At 29.0% G+C, this 17,636-nt stretch overlaps 1 protein-coding gene across 1 annotated transcript; it reads left to right on the forward strand.

The window, feature by feature from the left end:
- Positions 1–241: 241 nt before the first annotated feature.
- Positions 242–13,909, forward strand: LOC119680916 (protein hedgehog-like). The gene is made up of 2 exons (XM_038093939.1): positions 242–500; positions 13,020–13,909. Exons 1-2 carry the CDS (start codon positions 278–280, stop codon positions 13,709–13,711), a joined length of 915 nt encoding a protein of 304 aa, XP_037949867.1. The 5' UTR covers positions 242–277; the 3' UTR covers positions 13,712–13,909.
- Positions 13,910–17,636: the final 3,727 nt, after the last annotated feature.

A 17,636-nucleotide genomic window follows, 5' to 3' on the forward strand; every position in this document is an offset into this window, starting at 1 on the left:
TATTTAATATATATTATTTGTATATATCTTAATTATTTATATGCTTAAAAGGAATAATCTTAAATTGTTAATAGTTAAAACGTAGGATTTCAATTTTTAATAAATTTTGATAAACTTTTACAATAATTTTGTATTCATTTGAAAAAATTAAGCAGTTTTAAAACATAATAGATATAATATTTATTGATTAAAAATAAAAATATTAATAATTATTAAATTCTTTTTCTTCTCCCAACAGCGATGCAAAGAGAAACTCAATGTTTTGTCAGTGTCGGTGATGAACCAATGGCCTGGTGTAAAATTACGCGTTATTGAAAGTTGGGATGAGGATAATTCGCATGAAAATAATTCATTGCATTATGAAGGACGAGCCGTAGACATCACAACATCCGATTGTGATCGTAGCAAATATGGTATGCTAGCACGTTTAGCTGTAGAGAGCGGTTTCGATTGGGTATATTACAAGTCACGTGCGCACATACATTGTTCTGTTAAATCAGGTAAGAATAAATATAAATATATATGTATGTATATTACAAAAATATAAATAAATTTAAATTTAAATAATTATAATTTTTTTTGAAATATTTTTATTACTTAAAGTCAACAAAATTTACGGAAGATTAGATTTCTTAAGATTCATTGTTTGACTTATAATTTGCGTACTTCATCAATGCAATATATTTTATGAACATAGATTGTGTTTACATCATATAAGCAAGTTTTATTTTAGAAAATAATTATTACTTGAATATCGTGTATATTTAATATATAAACAGTTATTACTCATAACTGTTTGGACTTTATTCATATTTACATTTTATTTCTCCCATTAACAAATGTTGTCATATTGCCGTAACAATATTAAATGAGGTTTCTTATAGTTGCGTTAAATAATAAAAGTTATTAATGTACATTTATTTATATTTGTTTGATAATTATAACCTTTTAAATAAATAGCTATTGCAAATAATTATTTAGAGTTGTAAAATAAGAGATTTAAGCAACAAACTTGCGTCAAACCAATTCCGAGCATACATCACTTCTGCCCGAAAGTATTTTGTTGTTATTGTTAATTTCTAGAACAAAATATTTACCTTGAAAAATACTGCAAGTAATGTACAAAATTAGCAAAGTCATAAAAAATAACAGCAAATTTGCAAATCATGCATTTAAACTAAAAAATTACTAATAAATTTATTTTTAATTAGTTTTTGTTTAATTTTTTTAGTCACTGCAACCAACTTTCATAGAAATAGAAATTTTCTATTTTCCAAGAAAAATAACGCTATAAATTATAATAATAACATTTAAATGGTTAAAAACAACGTTACATATATACATGTAAATATATAAAATAATAAAATAGTAACAAGAAAAAAATATGAAGAATATATAAACAAATTTTTAAATAAAATTAATAATAAATCATTTTAATGCCAACATAAACTATGTAAATGTCATATTCATACCGCAACGTTGCCAGATAGATAAACTATGTCAAAATGTTAACAAAATCACACACATGCGCAGTATATAGAAAAACAAAAACAACAAAAACAAAGCAAGCAAGTAAAGAGATTAATACTTACACACATAGTAAAATCGTTAAAAAGAAATTAAGCACTATTTCGCGTCTGGCAAATCACTTTAACATGATATATATTAAATTTTTTACTTTTGTTCTCTTTTTTATACATTTTGTTTTTTTGATTATTTTCATGTTAAATTGTCTGCTTAAGCTTTCAAATATCATGCACGTTGGTTGAGCTATGGGTTTTGTTTTGTTAGTGGCCTCATGCCTGTATGAGGCTTATAGGTATGTGCATACAATGATTATTGAACATAGATAACATAGCAGTATAATGACAAGAACAGCAACGCGCAATACTCGCTGTACACTATAAACATTTTTACATTGAATGCCATTAAAGTTTAAGGAAAAGCGCAGCATAGCTCAAGTTAATGCACATAAATACCTTCTATACATACATGTATATAAATGCGTTTGTATTTTGTATGTAATTTTCTTTGCCACAGTTTTGTGAGCATACAAGCCATATTTTTATTTTTGTTTCATTTTCTTTTCGGTTGTCGTTGTTGTTGTTGTTGTTGTTGCATGGAACATACTATATACTAATATACTCGTATGTAATATGAGCACTTATAGTTTCCTCAAAGCTTGTTGTCAAAACTGGCTTCAAACAACTTCTTGAAATAAATGTTTAATGTGATTTGTTGGTTGGTTCATTGGTAGCTGGTAGTTGGTTACTTGTATTATGCGTGTATAAGAATTGTTGTTATTGTTGTTGTGTTTTTATTGCTACTATTGCCTTTGTTTGGTATAGTATTTTACTTTGTTCAGCTTACACACTTAGCTTTTTTTTTCTTCTTCTGCGTTGAATGTAGCATTTAGCTTATTGATGTTTTTAAAGAAAATAATAAAAAAAACATAAAAAATACTTTAGTATCAGTAAAAAAATATTTGAGAAAAGTAAAGGAAACGAGTCTTTCATAATGGAGCAAAGCATCATACGTATCTCAAACAATTCTTTTGGACTTAAAATGGTGCTGCCGTTGGTTCTGATGATGTTTGTGCTTGTTTTCTTTTTTATTGTTGAGTGTGGCATGTTGTGTATTATGTTTTTGTTATGTTATTGATCAACATACAACAGAACACAACATACAGCGAACGAGCAGTAGCGATACATAAAATAACTCAGCATTGTTAACTTCTTGTTGCATTTTTTATGGAAAAAAGGTTTATATGGCTTTTGTTGTTGCAACAAATTGCACGGAAGCAAATTACATTCAACTTAAGTATGCTATAGATGCACCATAAATAATGTCTATGTATACTCATATGTACATATAAAAAAAATTTTTTTATTATTTACTTTCCACATATATTGTATAAATATTTAAAATCTATTTTCTGTGTTAAATTACATAAATTCAATCAGCTTGCATATTGATTTTACTGAATTTCTTATTCAATTTATTGTTGAGTATTCAATATTAATTTATGAATTTCAAATAAAATTTACCTTTGCGGAGTTATTCCTTAAAGTTATTCCTTTGCCTTAAAATAACGCGCTCATTATTCAATCATAATTTTTAAGCGGTATTCAAAATAACATCAAATGTTATTGTTTTGACAGGTTTGCGATGTGACCACAGACTTCCGACAAGTTGCAAGCAAGCATGTATTTTATAAAATTTGCAAACCCAAAATAATTGACAAGCGTGGAAAATGCACCGTAATTGAATTAAAAAGTTTTGAGGCGAATTTAGAATAAAAGAACAATGTTGCCAACATTCGAAACGCCTTAAGACTTTGAAATTAGAGCATATAAATTTTGGCAGTAGCAGCCACAAGACAATAGGGGCAAAGCGCATGCAATGAAAATGCGCCGAAAACAAAAGAAAAGCATAAAAAACAAAAGAAAGAAATGTTAAAATGTTGCAGTGCAAAAATGCTGTTGCCAATGTTGACTAAGCATAGGAGACAGCACTGAACAGTAAGAAATACACCAAAAATAACTTAAAGTTGCATGGTGAAGCGAACGGGCGGACAGTCCAATAAGCAGTCAGACAGTCAGACAATTAAAAAGTAAAACAACAAAAACTAAAAACAAAAATGTGTTCCCAAATTAATACTAAATCAGCTAAAACAATACGCAAACCGGCCGTGTTTTGTCTTACTGTTTTCGACCACTGCAGGCAAAGTCACCAAATGATATCGATGCGTGTTTAACTGCATGTATGCATGCGAGAGTGTGTGTGTACACTTATAAGTGTTTGTTAACTTCTTTAGCAGCATTTGTTGAGCTGCTCATGAATGCTTGCTTGCCTGTTGTAATTCATGTGTTTTATTTTTGGGTTTCATTGTGCCGCAAACCGCATGTTATGTGCTGTTGTTTTGACATGTTTAGGTTTGCGCCTGTCAAATTAAACGAATTGATGATACGACACCCAATGAGTTTCACATGGTTTTGCCTGTGGACGGTTGAGATTGCGGCAAAGTGGCAAAGACGCAGCAGCAGTTAACGATAACAGATAAAATATAACAAAATATGCACACATATACATAATATCCATATATATATGTTTTATATATATATATATATGTACAATATAATGCCAAATGAAATATAATCAAATAATATTGTATAAAATTTTAAAAGAAAATAATTTCAAAATTATTCAGAAGATATATATAACTGGTTCAAATAATTTTTATGACATTAAAATGTTTGTAATATGAATAAATAAAGTCTATATTGGTACACAAAAAAAAAATAATTATAATATATAATTATAATATAAAATTTAAAAAGCATGTGTAAATCGTTCAAGTTTGTTGCTTAAGTCTCTTAAATAAGAGTTGCAACTGTCGCAGCTTAGCAATTGATTCAATGTATAAATACTCTGAAAAATTCTATCGATTATAAGCTCATAAGGAGTCATTGAAAATTTAATCCAAATTGTATAAACATAATTTTGGATTAAAAATAATTAGAAAATGTTGGGGTTTCAGGTAATTTCAGTGCACAAAAAGAAAATTTTATCTTATTAAACAGTTATGGTAGAGTGGGTTAGCACCTTAGCCTCTCAATCCTCCTGGGTACGTTTCTGAGCGGTTATAATTCATTATTAATGCATATGGTGTTTTTAAAATAAGTTCTAGAAATGTTGAAAGGATTTTAGTTAAAGGAAAACCTCGATTTTTTATAGCAGCTATATAATATTGATATAAATTTAAAAAATTTTATTTGAAAAGAAAATTTTAGTTATTGTATCTTGTGTATCAGGGTTTATTAAGTAAATAATATTTATTATTCTCTATTTATTAAGAATTAAAAATTTATAACAGTTTATGTAATATTATTATTTTTATTAATTTTTTAGAAATGAAATAATGTTTTTCGTTTAATATAGTATCTTTTTTTATAAAAAATAAATTTAATGAAGTAATTATTATTTAATTACATAATTAATAATTACATAATTCACATAATTAATTAATTATTATTTAATTTATATACATAAATTGAAATAAAATAATTAATATAATAATTTTAATAAACTAATTTTAAACTAATATATTTACAGTTTTATTATTTTTCTCCGAATTTTTATTTATATCTCGTTGCCTTTTTGTATATTTTATGAATCTACATAATGCTTTATTTTAAATCATATCTTTTAAGTTCCTTTTTATTAATAATTTCATTATTTTTCTATTAATTTTTACTCATATTTCTTTAAAATTTTTGGATCTCATTGACTTACTGTGTATATTTTAAAACATATTCAAAAATTTATATATATTTTGTTATATGTTATACATTTATATTATATATTAGTATTATATATATATTATTTATATAAATATTATTATTATTTATGTATTGGTTATTATATATTTCATATTTTTTTGTTTCATTTTAAATTATATTTTCAGTACATAAGTTTATTATATTTAATTGCGTTAAAAAAATAAAAAGTACCGACAATTGTAATTTAAAACTAGAATAAAATAAAATAATTTCTCAATGAAAAAAAAAATAAATAAAACTAACCGACAACAATAAAGTAAATCAACCACCCTGTATTGAAGGCACCCAAAACAGTTTGAAGACAATGTGTGGTCTATGCATGCGGCTTATATGAAACAAACGTAAAATTCGATTGCCAATTGCCTATCTATGCACACAAACACACCACACACATATATATATATATATAAATTTACACTTGCATTCCACTGCATAACTATTCACCAATATTATCCTTTGTTGTTGTCAAATATCGTTAGTAGTTATGTGTACTGAATTCATGTCATTCATTGCCTGCTTAGGTAAGCCAAAGCAAGCCGAAGATCAATATTTCTTTGCTATACAAATTACCCCCGCACAATATTTACTCTTAGATTGTTACAAGCTGATATCAAAATTTGCTACTAACAATATTTACCATGCTGTTGCTGTTGTTGTTGTTGTTGTTAGTATTGCATTTACTTACAAGCAACAACAAATATTTGTATAAATTATATCCTTACACTTGTACCGTTTTGCTCACCTTACTCACCATTTTCTTCCACCTTCAATTTCGATTTCTTGTAATCAATTTAAATTTTTAATTTGTAACATTAAAGGCGCGGTAGGAGGCGGCGGTTAGTTACACACAAAAACATAAAACATAAAACACAAAAATAAATAACGAACCTATGGATATTACAATAACAAATTATGTGAAAACAATGTTGCCATGTATCAACAAAAGTATCAGAAACCAATGACTTTAAGGCGGCAACAAAGTCTGTCTTATTAACACAAAATTAACAACAAACTGCTGACGTTTCGTTATGAAAGATATAATTTGGCCTTTAAGGCATATGTTCATGTATCTGTGGCATTAATTACATATATTGTATAAACGTTTATTTTGTTTATTAGAAATAGATAGTTATTTAAGTGCCAATACCTATAAATATGGCTGCCAAATTAGTTTAATTGTGATGAATTGAGCGATTGAATCGGTTTACTTAGAGACTTTAATTTCATTTAATTTAAATTAATTGTTTCTAAGTTATTTAATTGGATGAAGAACAAAACAAAAAAAAATGAAATGCTTAAATATTTACTTTTAAAAATAATTGTATATGTAAATTAAATTTATTATTTATGCAATATGATAACGGCTTACGTTTATTTGAAAAAGTTGTATTTTTATAAAACGTTTTTATGCAAAATCATATACAAATGATGAATTTGGATAGTGCTAGCAAAAAATATAAGCACCGTATAAGCGATTAAAATAAATATCTGTTAAAATTTTAATAAAAACGTTTTCAATATTGACAATAATAATTTATAAGGCAATTATTTTTTTATTACAAACTTGCACATAATTAATAAATTTTGTAAAATATATATATTATTTTTTTTAACACTTTTATACATTGAAAACTTAATTGACTTTTAGCCTATCTTTCTTGCATATATTATAATATTTATGGCATTATTTCTTTGCATCACTAATTCAAAATTATTTGCAAGCAATTAATAATTTTTCCATAAGTTTTTCACACTCTTTTACGAAAATAGCAAAAAAATTAAAATTTATAGCATTTACACGTAAAAAAAAATCTGTTAAAAATAAATTGCCAACAAAACTAAACGGCAACGACATGTTGAAGTGGCAGCTTATGAAGTCACATTTTAACCAAGCCGCACTTAACCAAGTCGGGGTCTCAGATTAGCTCTCGTAATAAGATTTATAGTAATTTGGTTCGGCTTGTCACTGTCTCATTTAAAACGCATGACAAATTTGACTAATGTTCATTTAACAAGCGTTTTACATAAATGCTCAAGTGTTTGGCTAACAAGTTGCACTTGCTTGTCACATGAAGTTGCTAAAACATGGCCAAGCAAAATAACAAAATAAAAAAAAGAAATAAATAAAATTTAATACAAAAAAAAAGAGTGTAAATATGCCAGCAACAATTTGTTGCAACAAGTAGTAATAGTATTAAAGACTTCAAATAACACTAAAGCTAAGTGAACTACTTGAACGCATTTCCCAAGCACAGCCAAAGAAAAATGTTCATATGGATTCAAGCAGAGTTGGCCATAATTTTGATTCAGTTTGTGGTATGTATATGTTGATAGTAGAAATGTGTTATTAGTTAAACTTCTGGCTAATAGACTGAAATTAAGTAATTTTATTTTATATTTTCAATTTTTAAATTAAATTCAATTTAACTCCAATGACTATTTTTATAATAAAATTTAATGTATCCACTAAATACATTAAATTGCATACTTCTTCTTCTTCATTCCATTGCGTCAGTAGGGGAATATTGGGCCATGTGGTTACAGTTGTATCTAACGAAGAGATTCTGTTTAAACGTGAGTTTCGCACCACCTAATCCGTTGTGCATGCTGCCGAAACAGTTGGATTCGCCGTATATGCACGGATACCACACAGAGTTTGTAATTCCATCGGGTTTAGACTTATGTTATATTTCCAGAAAATAATTAAAGAAGAAAGCAAAATGATATCAAATCACTATCTTTCTGACGACTTTGATAATCGATATAATATTATTAATATTTAGTTTTTAAATCCTTTAACATAATCAATAATATTATAAAACAATGTTATTTTTTAACTATAACAACCGAGTTATGATATCGAAATCAATAAGTCAAGCTATTTTTTAATCGAAAAATTTTTTGCATGTGGTCATAAGTTTCTGAAGAGATATTCAAATTAAAAATTTATAATGAAATGAGGAAGTTATGGACGATTATGGATAAATGTATGTCCAGAGATTTGGTACAATAGAACTCTTCTGGCCGCAGTACCAGCTGATGGGCGATTTCACGTTTAAACTTTTAATAATAATGTCCAGAGATCCATCATTTTTCCATCTACATTTTATATTGGTTAGTAGAACTAAAAACTGCTTGACTTTTATTGTACTTTTCTTAAGCTTTCCCTGCAACTTAGAAGATGAGCTGGGTTAAAGAATAGACAGTAAAAGTCAAAAAGTTTTTAGTTCTATAACCATTATAAAATGTAAATCCTAACGCGTTATTAATTAATACAAAACTGTTGATTACATACATATAAAATAAGTAACTGAAAGTATTTATTATTTTCACTTTTCCTTCATGGATATAAAAAGTAATTTCTTCGGAATTTCAAAAATGTATCTTATGACCTTTTTGAGTATTTTAAGCTATCAGCCACGGTATATCACTGTCAACTGCTGTTTTAATATCAATTTAGATATGCTAAGTGTCTGTTATCTCTACCTCCCTGCGGCCAAGTATCTCCGTCTACACGTACGTAACGAATATTACAGCAAATTAAAAGTTATACGCTGAGAAGTGACAAATGCCGCAGCAGTCACAAAGTTTGAATCTCGCAACCAACAGAGCTAACAGAGCTAACTGTATGCTCCATGGTTCGACACGCGGACAGACGGATCGATGCAGCTCATATATATTTGTACAAGTTAGCTGAGATGGGAAGACGAGAAGACGGGAGAACGGGAAGAGATATGGTTGTATGTCCTCTTGTGGACACTAATTTTTGTTGTAGTTTGTTTTCATCTTCGTTGTTTAACATTTGTTACAAGTTCAAAGATTTAAGTGTTGCTTAAGCAATGATTGTTTCAAACCATTAAAGAGTAAGTTTATGTTTGTTGCCAATGCAACAAATGACAGCAACATCAACGGCTGCAATAGCAAAAACAATAACAACAACAACAACAACAACAACAACAGTATAAATACTGACATCAACAGCAGCGATTGCACCGAACCTGCATCAAGTCATGTGGTTCAGCTCGTGTCGCATAAATGAAAAATATGCTGTGAATATTTTCCTTAACGTGGCATAAACCATTTGTATGGTTCGCTTAAATGCCTATAAGCCACTAAACTATCCCATGTGCCCAAATCCACGTACATACGTGTGTGGTATGTAGTAGTTGCTGCTGCTGCTGCTGATGATGATGCTGCTGTTGATGTCAATGTTGCTGATGTTGTTATTGTTGTTGTTGTTATTGTTATTGGTGTTGTCTTCTGTTTTGTAATAATTTATCAGTTTAGTCTCCAACACAAAGATAAAAAGAAAACGATAATTTTAACCACTTTAATGGTTTATTAATTTATGACCCTTCAAGCGATATCCCAGTGCCATGCAGTTGTACTTGTTGTTGCTGTTGTTGTGGTTGTTATTTTGAGTGGAGTATTTTGTTGTTAGTGCCATACTTTTACTTCTGTTTCCACTTAACCACCATCATCGTCGTCATCATCATCATCATTATCGTCGTCATTCACATTATTCTCATTGTCAGTTTTCAGCAACCTCAGCAACCTCAGCAGAATCGTTGGATTTTCCTTTAAAAATTCTAGTGTAGAATTATTGAAATTTAGCCGACATTCATTTCACACCAATTTTTACAAAATTTCCTATTTCTTTGTCTTCTTCTTTTCTTTTTCGTTTTCTTTTTCTTAGTCTTCGTTTTCTTCTCTTTTCGATAATAGAAAGACGCGCTCACTATTTTTTAACACCGTCTGTCGGTATACTCTTCTGGTCGCATTTATTATAAAATCTGTGTTGTCTAAAATCGTACCGCTTAACATGTTTTTAATCGGATTTTTTATTGTTTCTACACTTCTCCCCGGATTTTTCTCTATTCTTGTTTTGTGTTTTACTATCAATGAACTGCGTTTTTCTATATAATTTCCCTACTGCGTTGCTTGTAGTTTTATAGTTCGACCATTTATGTCATTCATTACAATAAAATGCACAGTTAGTGGTCGCCTTCATTAAATGGATTCCTAGCCTCTTTCTAGTGGCTTTTCGATCTTTCGATCTTTCGATCTTTCTAGTTTTCCAGTTTGTAATCTACTTTTAATTTTTTATGTAATTAATTTGAATTTTACAAGTTGGCGCTAACGTGCCCAAATATTTTTACTGGAAGTTGCTAGCAACTCTCCCACGTCTTCTGGTTGGCACAATTTATGATTTATTTTAGTTTGGGCGCATTTATTAGCTACTTAATGCCTAATATGTATAAAATCCAATAAAATGAGTTTATTTGTTCAGTCATAAAATATTTTATTAACAAAAATTTTAATTGATTTCATTTTTAAAGCTAATAGTAGTTGAGGAATAGCAAATAAGATTAATATTTCATAAAAATTTGCATTCGTATATCATTGGTATGTCGGTTTGGTAGCAATAGAATTTACTCTTACGTAATAACCTATATCCAAATATAAGATTTAAGAAAAAAAATTATTTTTAAAAAAAAGTTTAAGAGATTATTAAAGAAGATTCTTTTAAATTTCATATATTTGTAGGGGTTTTTAGTTCGCCGGTCTGCAACACACCCTTAGTCAAGGAAGGACTTGAGGGGTTGAAACCGCTCACTCCTATTATACTTCATTTTAAATATTCACCATTAGTTAAAGTCAACCCTTCATTAGTTGAAGGGTTGAAGCAGCTGACTTCCAATATACTTCTTTAAAACATTGGTCGGGCTTTTTGATTCGTATGTTTGTACCAGGCACTTAGTCAGAGCGGTGCTTGAGCCTCACGCTGTTATTAAACTGATAGAGTTTACTCTACTACTTATAAAGTTTGAAAGATCCTATGCTTTCATAAAAATAATAGAAACATTACTAGACAATTAAATGAGTCATGAGATATGAAGTGCGCTTTCTATAACTTCTTTTCACTGGGATATTATTTTTCGAAAAAAATTTAGAAAACTACCATGATTCTCTTTAAACCCATAGTTAAACCCATAGGGATATGAAAGGAATCATTACAAACTGAGTTATATTGAGCTCAATATGGACCACTGTTTGTTCGCATGAAGTGATCGATAGTTTATCAAAAAAAAATTTGGGAGATTGCTTCTATAAATATTTGGGTCTTGATCTATAAATTTGAGGTGCATACCTATCTAAGGTCCTAGCTTCATAGTTCATAGGTATTCAAATATTAAATTCTCTTTATTCTTTCTTTCCATAGTTTATGCAAAATTTTTTAGGCATTATTATCTATCTAGTTACCTAGTGGCCTGTAAAAACTACGACAAGTTCGGTTTTACCACTTTGATCTTACGTCTACCTACCAAATTCCATGTTCCCGATAGATAGCAATTTATTTTATTTCGTGTATTTGACAATAGATTTGTAAATATTTTAAAAAGCAATTATTTTCTTCAATACCTTTTGGTTACTTTTGATTCGATTTATTGGGTGGTCCATTTTTGACCATTTAACCTGAAGTAATTCAATATATTGCTAATAAAATCATTAATCTTTAATTATAATATTTAAAAATTGGATGATATTTTTTAACTCATTTCAATGTTTTTACACACCACACATTGTGGGTTCATACAAGAAAATATTGGACGGAGGAGGACTATCGCCTTGGTACAATATTCATAATTTTCATAATTCCATTAAAATAATTATAATAGTGTAATTTAAAACCAAAATATTGTAAATGTAATCAAAACACATGTGTTGAGGTCAGTCCCAGCTCAGGTAATCCAAATCAAGTCCATTTTTACTTTGCACTTGCGGAAAGACACAACTGCGGTTTGCAATGAAAAAATTTATTAAATAAAAATAAATAAATAAAATATTATGGTAAGCTGCTTTGGCTCGAGTCATTTTTTTCTTCTAATCCTTAAGAAAACAATGTAGGAAAAATGATTCTTAACATTTTTTCTCTCCCTTTCCATATTCCATTAAAGCGAAGTCTAGGTCTCTTTAGTTTCGGTTAGATGAATGTAGGATGTTGTCATGCCACCCCAAATGCAGTGATTAACAAATGAAGTGAAGTTGCAAGGAGTAAAAAGAAGATCACAATAAACAAAAAATTAAAAAAAATTTAAGAATACAAGAGAGAAAGCCGCCTGTACAGAAGACAGAATCCACAGCATCAGTTTCCTCATACAGAGGAGGCAGCAACTGTGAAAACCTTTTTGACTTGTTTGGATTTTAATTATTTTTGCGTGTGCAAAAAAAGGCGCATTTGCACAACCTTTTTTCAGGCATTTTCTAGGCATTATTAACGCCAAATTAGATTAGACCCTAGATAGTCTTGGGTTGGTTACCTATTGTCGATGTAGCACAGTGTAAGTAGTGCACACACGCTCGGATTAACTTTGCAAACAAACAGGCGAAGTAAAAGATAAAAAATCGTTATGTTTTTACTTTAAAAGGATTTGAGGACTTAACTTAAGCGTTTCACAAGATTGCCAAATTCGAGATAACAAAGCAGTGAGGATTTTAATTATATGCTGACTTAGTTTTGTTGACTTTAAATTAAAGGAAAATATTCAATGTCGAAAGGAACCACAAAAGTTCCTTCTGCATTAATAGGGTTAAATTAGTTAAAATTTATTCATTTTGTATGATATATCAAACCAAATATTAATCCTTCCTTTGGTTTTCTTTTTCTCATTTTAGATGCCATGCATCCTACGCATATAAGCGGTTGCTTTACACCGGAGAGCACAGTAATCACAGAGAGCGGGGCTACCAAGCTTATGAGTGACCTACGCATTGGCGACCGTGTACTGAGTATGAGTGAAAAGGGTGAGCCGGTCTACAGTGAGGTCATACTTTTTATGGATCGCAACATGGAGCAAGTGCAAGATTTTGTTAAAATTGGCACGGAAGATGGCGCGGTATTAACAGTTACACCAGCACATCTGATACTAACATGGAATCCCAAAAAGGGACTCATGGATTATGTATTTGCCGAAGACATAGAAGAAAATGATTTTGTTTTGGTGAAAGATGCACATGGCAGCTTGAGTCCACAACGTGTGGTGAAATTGAGCGCAGTGGTGCGCAAGGGTGTAGTAGCACCACTCACAGCAGAAGGAACCATTGTGGTGAATTCTGTGGCGGCTTCGTGTTATGCCATTGTCAAAAGTCAGTCGTTGGCGCACTGGAGTATGGCACCTGTACGAGTGATAGCTAAACTCGAATCATGGCTATCGAGCAAATCTAATGCGGTATCTTCAACGCAAAGTAATGAAATTGCAACTCCTAAACTAGACACAACGCAGCAGCAGAATGGCGTGCATTGGTATGCGAAAATGCTGTACACGCTGAAGGATTACGTGGTGCCGCGCTCCTGGCGTTATCAGTGATATGTTATATATGCGTTTTATTGCTAAGGGGCGGGTACCGTAGGGCGCGGCTGTGTTGAGTTTATTGAAACATGCTAAAGACACACAACATGTTTTGTCCAAGTGCTTAACTTTTACTAACATTTTTGCTATTGTGTACTTCAATATTTTTATTTCTGTTTTGCCTTTCGAAAAATCCACTACAAGTAGTTAACAAAGCGAAACACCCTGTATTATATGAATGGTTTTTTTTTGTATTTTTATAAGAAATTGTTATATTTAATTATTTGTATTTATTTATTAAAAAAAATCGAAATAAGCGAAATTGTAAGAAAAATCACTAATTGTTAAATATCAAACAAATTTAGTTGTTAAGTAGGAAAATCTTAAATAAAAATTATATATATATATATAGTCTATATGTGTATTTAAAAATATATAATGATAATATATATATAATGTGCAGTATAAGGCAGTACTTAACTGCAGCTTCTGAATCGACTGTTTTTATTGAACACTTAAATTATTCTTGAATTTCATGTATTTTAGTATCTTTTTTTTCATCAAAAAAGTTATATAAAAATATTTGTATATATATTAACAACTTAGCGACTGAATTTATTATGTAATTTTTGTAAATATTTGTATTAATAATATTGTATTGTATTTTAAATTAAATTTTTAAAAAATGCTTAATTTAATAAATTATAAAATATTTTGTTTTTATTATTGATTATTATAATTATTTTATATACTAAAACGAAAATATTTAAAAAATACAAATATAAATTAAATTAAAATAAAAGTATTTTGTGTATTTAATTTCTTTCATCTTTGCAATTTTAATATATTTAATGTGGGTCTTAGGCTGTCAAAAACACCCGCGAACTCTATATCCCTTGATATTGCAATCAGACTCCAGCAACAAATGCACCCAATTAACATGGAGTAACCACCTCATGCCTGGGTCGCAATATATCTTAATTAAAGCTCATTAAAGAACATAGAATAGAACAGATTAAATTGAAATAGAGATAATAAACTTTTGTAAGAGCAAAACAAATTATAAGAGTCTGCCCTAAGATAGCTAGTTTATATAGCAAGTGTATGCTTTAAGTAAATATCTTCTCAAATTTATACCGTCTAGATGTATAGATACTAACCCTTTCATAAACCCTCTATTGCTGAGTGTCTGATCACACAGGAATCAGTGATAATGAATCTGCGAACAATCTGCAAGGTAGGATCTACCATTCAACTCTGTGGAGCCATATTGCGGATTAAGTTGGTATACAACTAGGTCTCTGATTAAAAAATTGTTTTCAACCGAGAGAAGTCGCTGCTGGCGCGACATTCCAGGTAACCGTCAGGCTAAAGAGTTGTTTTATCCCTACAGTTACGGTTCCCTACAGTCTGTTTTTCTTCAGAAGAACAGAGTTCAGCTTGCTGGAGGGATATTTAACGGATCACTATAGGCTGTGTTATCAACTTAACAAAATGGGTCTGTCAGAAGAGTTAGATTATCGACTCTGCCTAAAGCAGACGAGATTTCCAGTCACATTCTCTGTGACTTCCCAGCCTTGATCTGGACCAGAAGGAGCTCATTGGATCAAGAACTACTCTTCCTTTTTGACATTAGGAGGTACTATTTTATTTAATCAATTTAAAAGGTTTTAAATTATTTATTAATTAATTAATATCTCAATGAGAAATACATTATTTATGTTTTTTCTTTTAATATTTTATTTAAATTTATTTTTTATGAACATAGCAACCTTTATTTGCAGTGGTTTGAAAAGTATTAAAATAAATCTTAAGGGTTTGCTGGTTGTCTACAATATTTTAATAATAATAATAGAAACATATCGTGTACACTTTTCCTGATATGGGAAGAGTAAGTATTTCATTTAGGTCTCCATTGAATGAAACACATTAACTAATTGAATACATTTTCAATATTATCTGAGCCTGAGTTTAATTCTGATGAAATACGAATAATAGTAGATATAATATATTAAAATCTATTCACATACGTCACCTTCTTGCGTTACATTTATATTAAAAAACAATATTTGAATAAACATAATGCTTTTAAGTAGCTTTAAAATGCTATTTAACAGTAACAAAAATTAAATTTTTTTCAAACTTAAGTAGAAAACTATTTTTAATATATACCAAAAAGTATATAACGTAAATATTTCTTGAGTAATTATATAATTATATACACATATATGATACATATAATTACATATATATTTGTTTAAATTATTTATATAAATTATATATACTATTGTATATAATATATACAAGGTCTATAAGACATTTTTTATTGACCAACGCAATATATTAAAGTAAAACGGTCTTATTTTATATTAGCTCCACTATTAGAACTTGGTCTGACAGTAATACGGATTCAAATGAAAGGCTTATAATATCAAAATGTAGTATATTTATCAACTTTCACAATCACTCTCAATTTTTTTTGAAAGTACCATCATTTATATATATTAAATATTTTACACAATATTAATGCTTTCTAGTGGCTCGAAAATAATACATTCAAGCACTAAAAATTGTACGAAAAACAAGTTAAAAAAATACAAGCTGTTTTGAATATCAAACGTTATGTCCAACGCTGGATGAAACATACTGAATAGCCATACTTATTAACTTCCACTCTTGTCCGATTCCAGTGGGTAAACAATCACTCTCGTAGTCAAAAATTTAGTTCGCAGGAGGCTTTCAGATGAAAATTAAATAATTAATTTGTATATATATACATTTGTATATATATAGTGGTGTTCGGTTAATTTCGGGGACTCGATTTTTAAATTTTCTATTTGAAAAAGATTTTCATAAACCAACATTATTATTAACAAATTGCAGATGTTCAATATAATATTAAAATATATTTACATTTTTATTAGGCATGCTTAGTTTGATATTAATAGGTTAAAAGTTAAAGTTTCAAATTTGTGCTAAATATTTGCAACAGGGCAAGTTTAATTGTTGAATTCGAACTGTGGAATCAACTGACGCCTCATTATTTACAAGTAAGTTCTTTTTTTGATTTGTCAGCTCCGTGTGTATGTATTTTCGATATATACAAAACCAAGTTGCACCTTTAATATTCTATTTACCCATTTAGTATTCGGCACTTTAGTACAAATTTAGCATCCTAAATAATGATTTTGATTGCGCCTATTAAAATTATCAGAGATGCTCTTTGAAAATAAGACCAAATAAATTAGAAATTGTTTATACTTTTTCTGCAATTTTCCTTATTTATTTTTTTTAAATTTTTAAGAAATTATTTAATAATAATAATTATTACAAACACTTTTAACTACCATATTTTAAGCGTAAGCCGTTTAAATGACAATCTTAGTTAAATTTTGTATTTAACAGACGGAAGAAGATGACTAGCCTTAATTTTAATTAAATTAAAATTAATTTAAATTAAAAAATTAAAACAAATATTAAGAGCGCAATTATTACTGAAAATTTTTAAAAATTTATAGGAATAAAATTTTATCCTCACTAATAATTTACATATGCCATAATTACAGTTTTAGAAGGTTTGGGCATTTTTATAAAACTTGCCAAACACTATAACTCCAGTTTTCAAAGGCTTGGAATTTTTTAATTTTAAGAAGCAAATATTTCACAGTTTGTAGGTTTTTGTGTAACACCCTTTAAAGGTCCAGAAATTGGCTTTGCCAAAAACCCATCATCAGTGGCATTTGTTGATTTCATTACTTATATTTATGGTATAGGCTTTTTGGTTATCTTAGTGTTACATGAAGGTCATAATACAGGTCTATATTTCTATATCTTCAACTTGGTAGATCTCTTTAACTGATCAGTAATCGACAAATTAAATCGAGTATAAAATGAAATTATAATGTTTTTGAAACCAATGTTTAAGATGATCCACAGTACTTCT

The sequence above is a fragment of the Teleopsis dalmanni genome, chromosome 2 (genome assembly GCF_002237135.1).
Source record: "Teleopsis dalmanni isolate 2A chromosome 2, ASM223713v2, whole genome shotgun sequence".
Classification (NCBI taxonomy): domain Eukaryota; kingdom Metazoa; phylum Arthropoda; class Insecta; order Diptera; family Diopsidae; genus Teleopsis; species Teleopsis dalmanni.

Excerpts from the sequence above, each read along its gene's own strand:
- LOC119680916 (XM_038093939.1), top strand. The coding sequence starts at position 278 with ATGAACCAATGGCCTGGTGTAAAATTACGCGTTATTGAAAGTTGGGAT. Across the intron at positions 501-13,019 it reads ACATTGTTCTGTTAAATCAG|ATGCCATGCATCCTACGCAT; the intron begins GTAAGAATAAAT and ends TTCTCATTTTAG.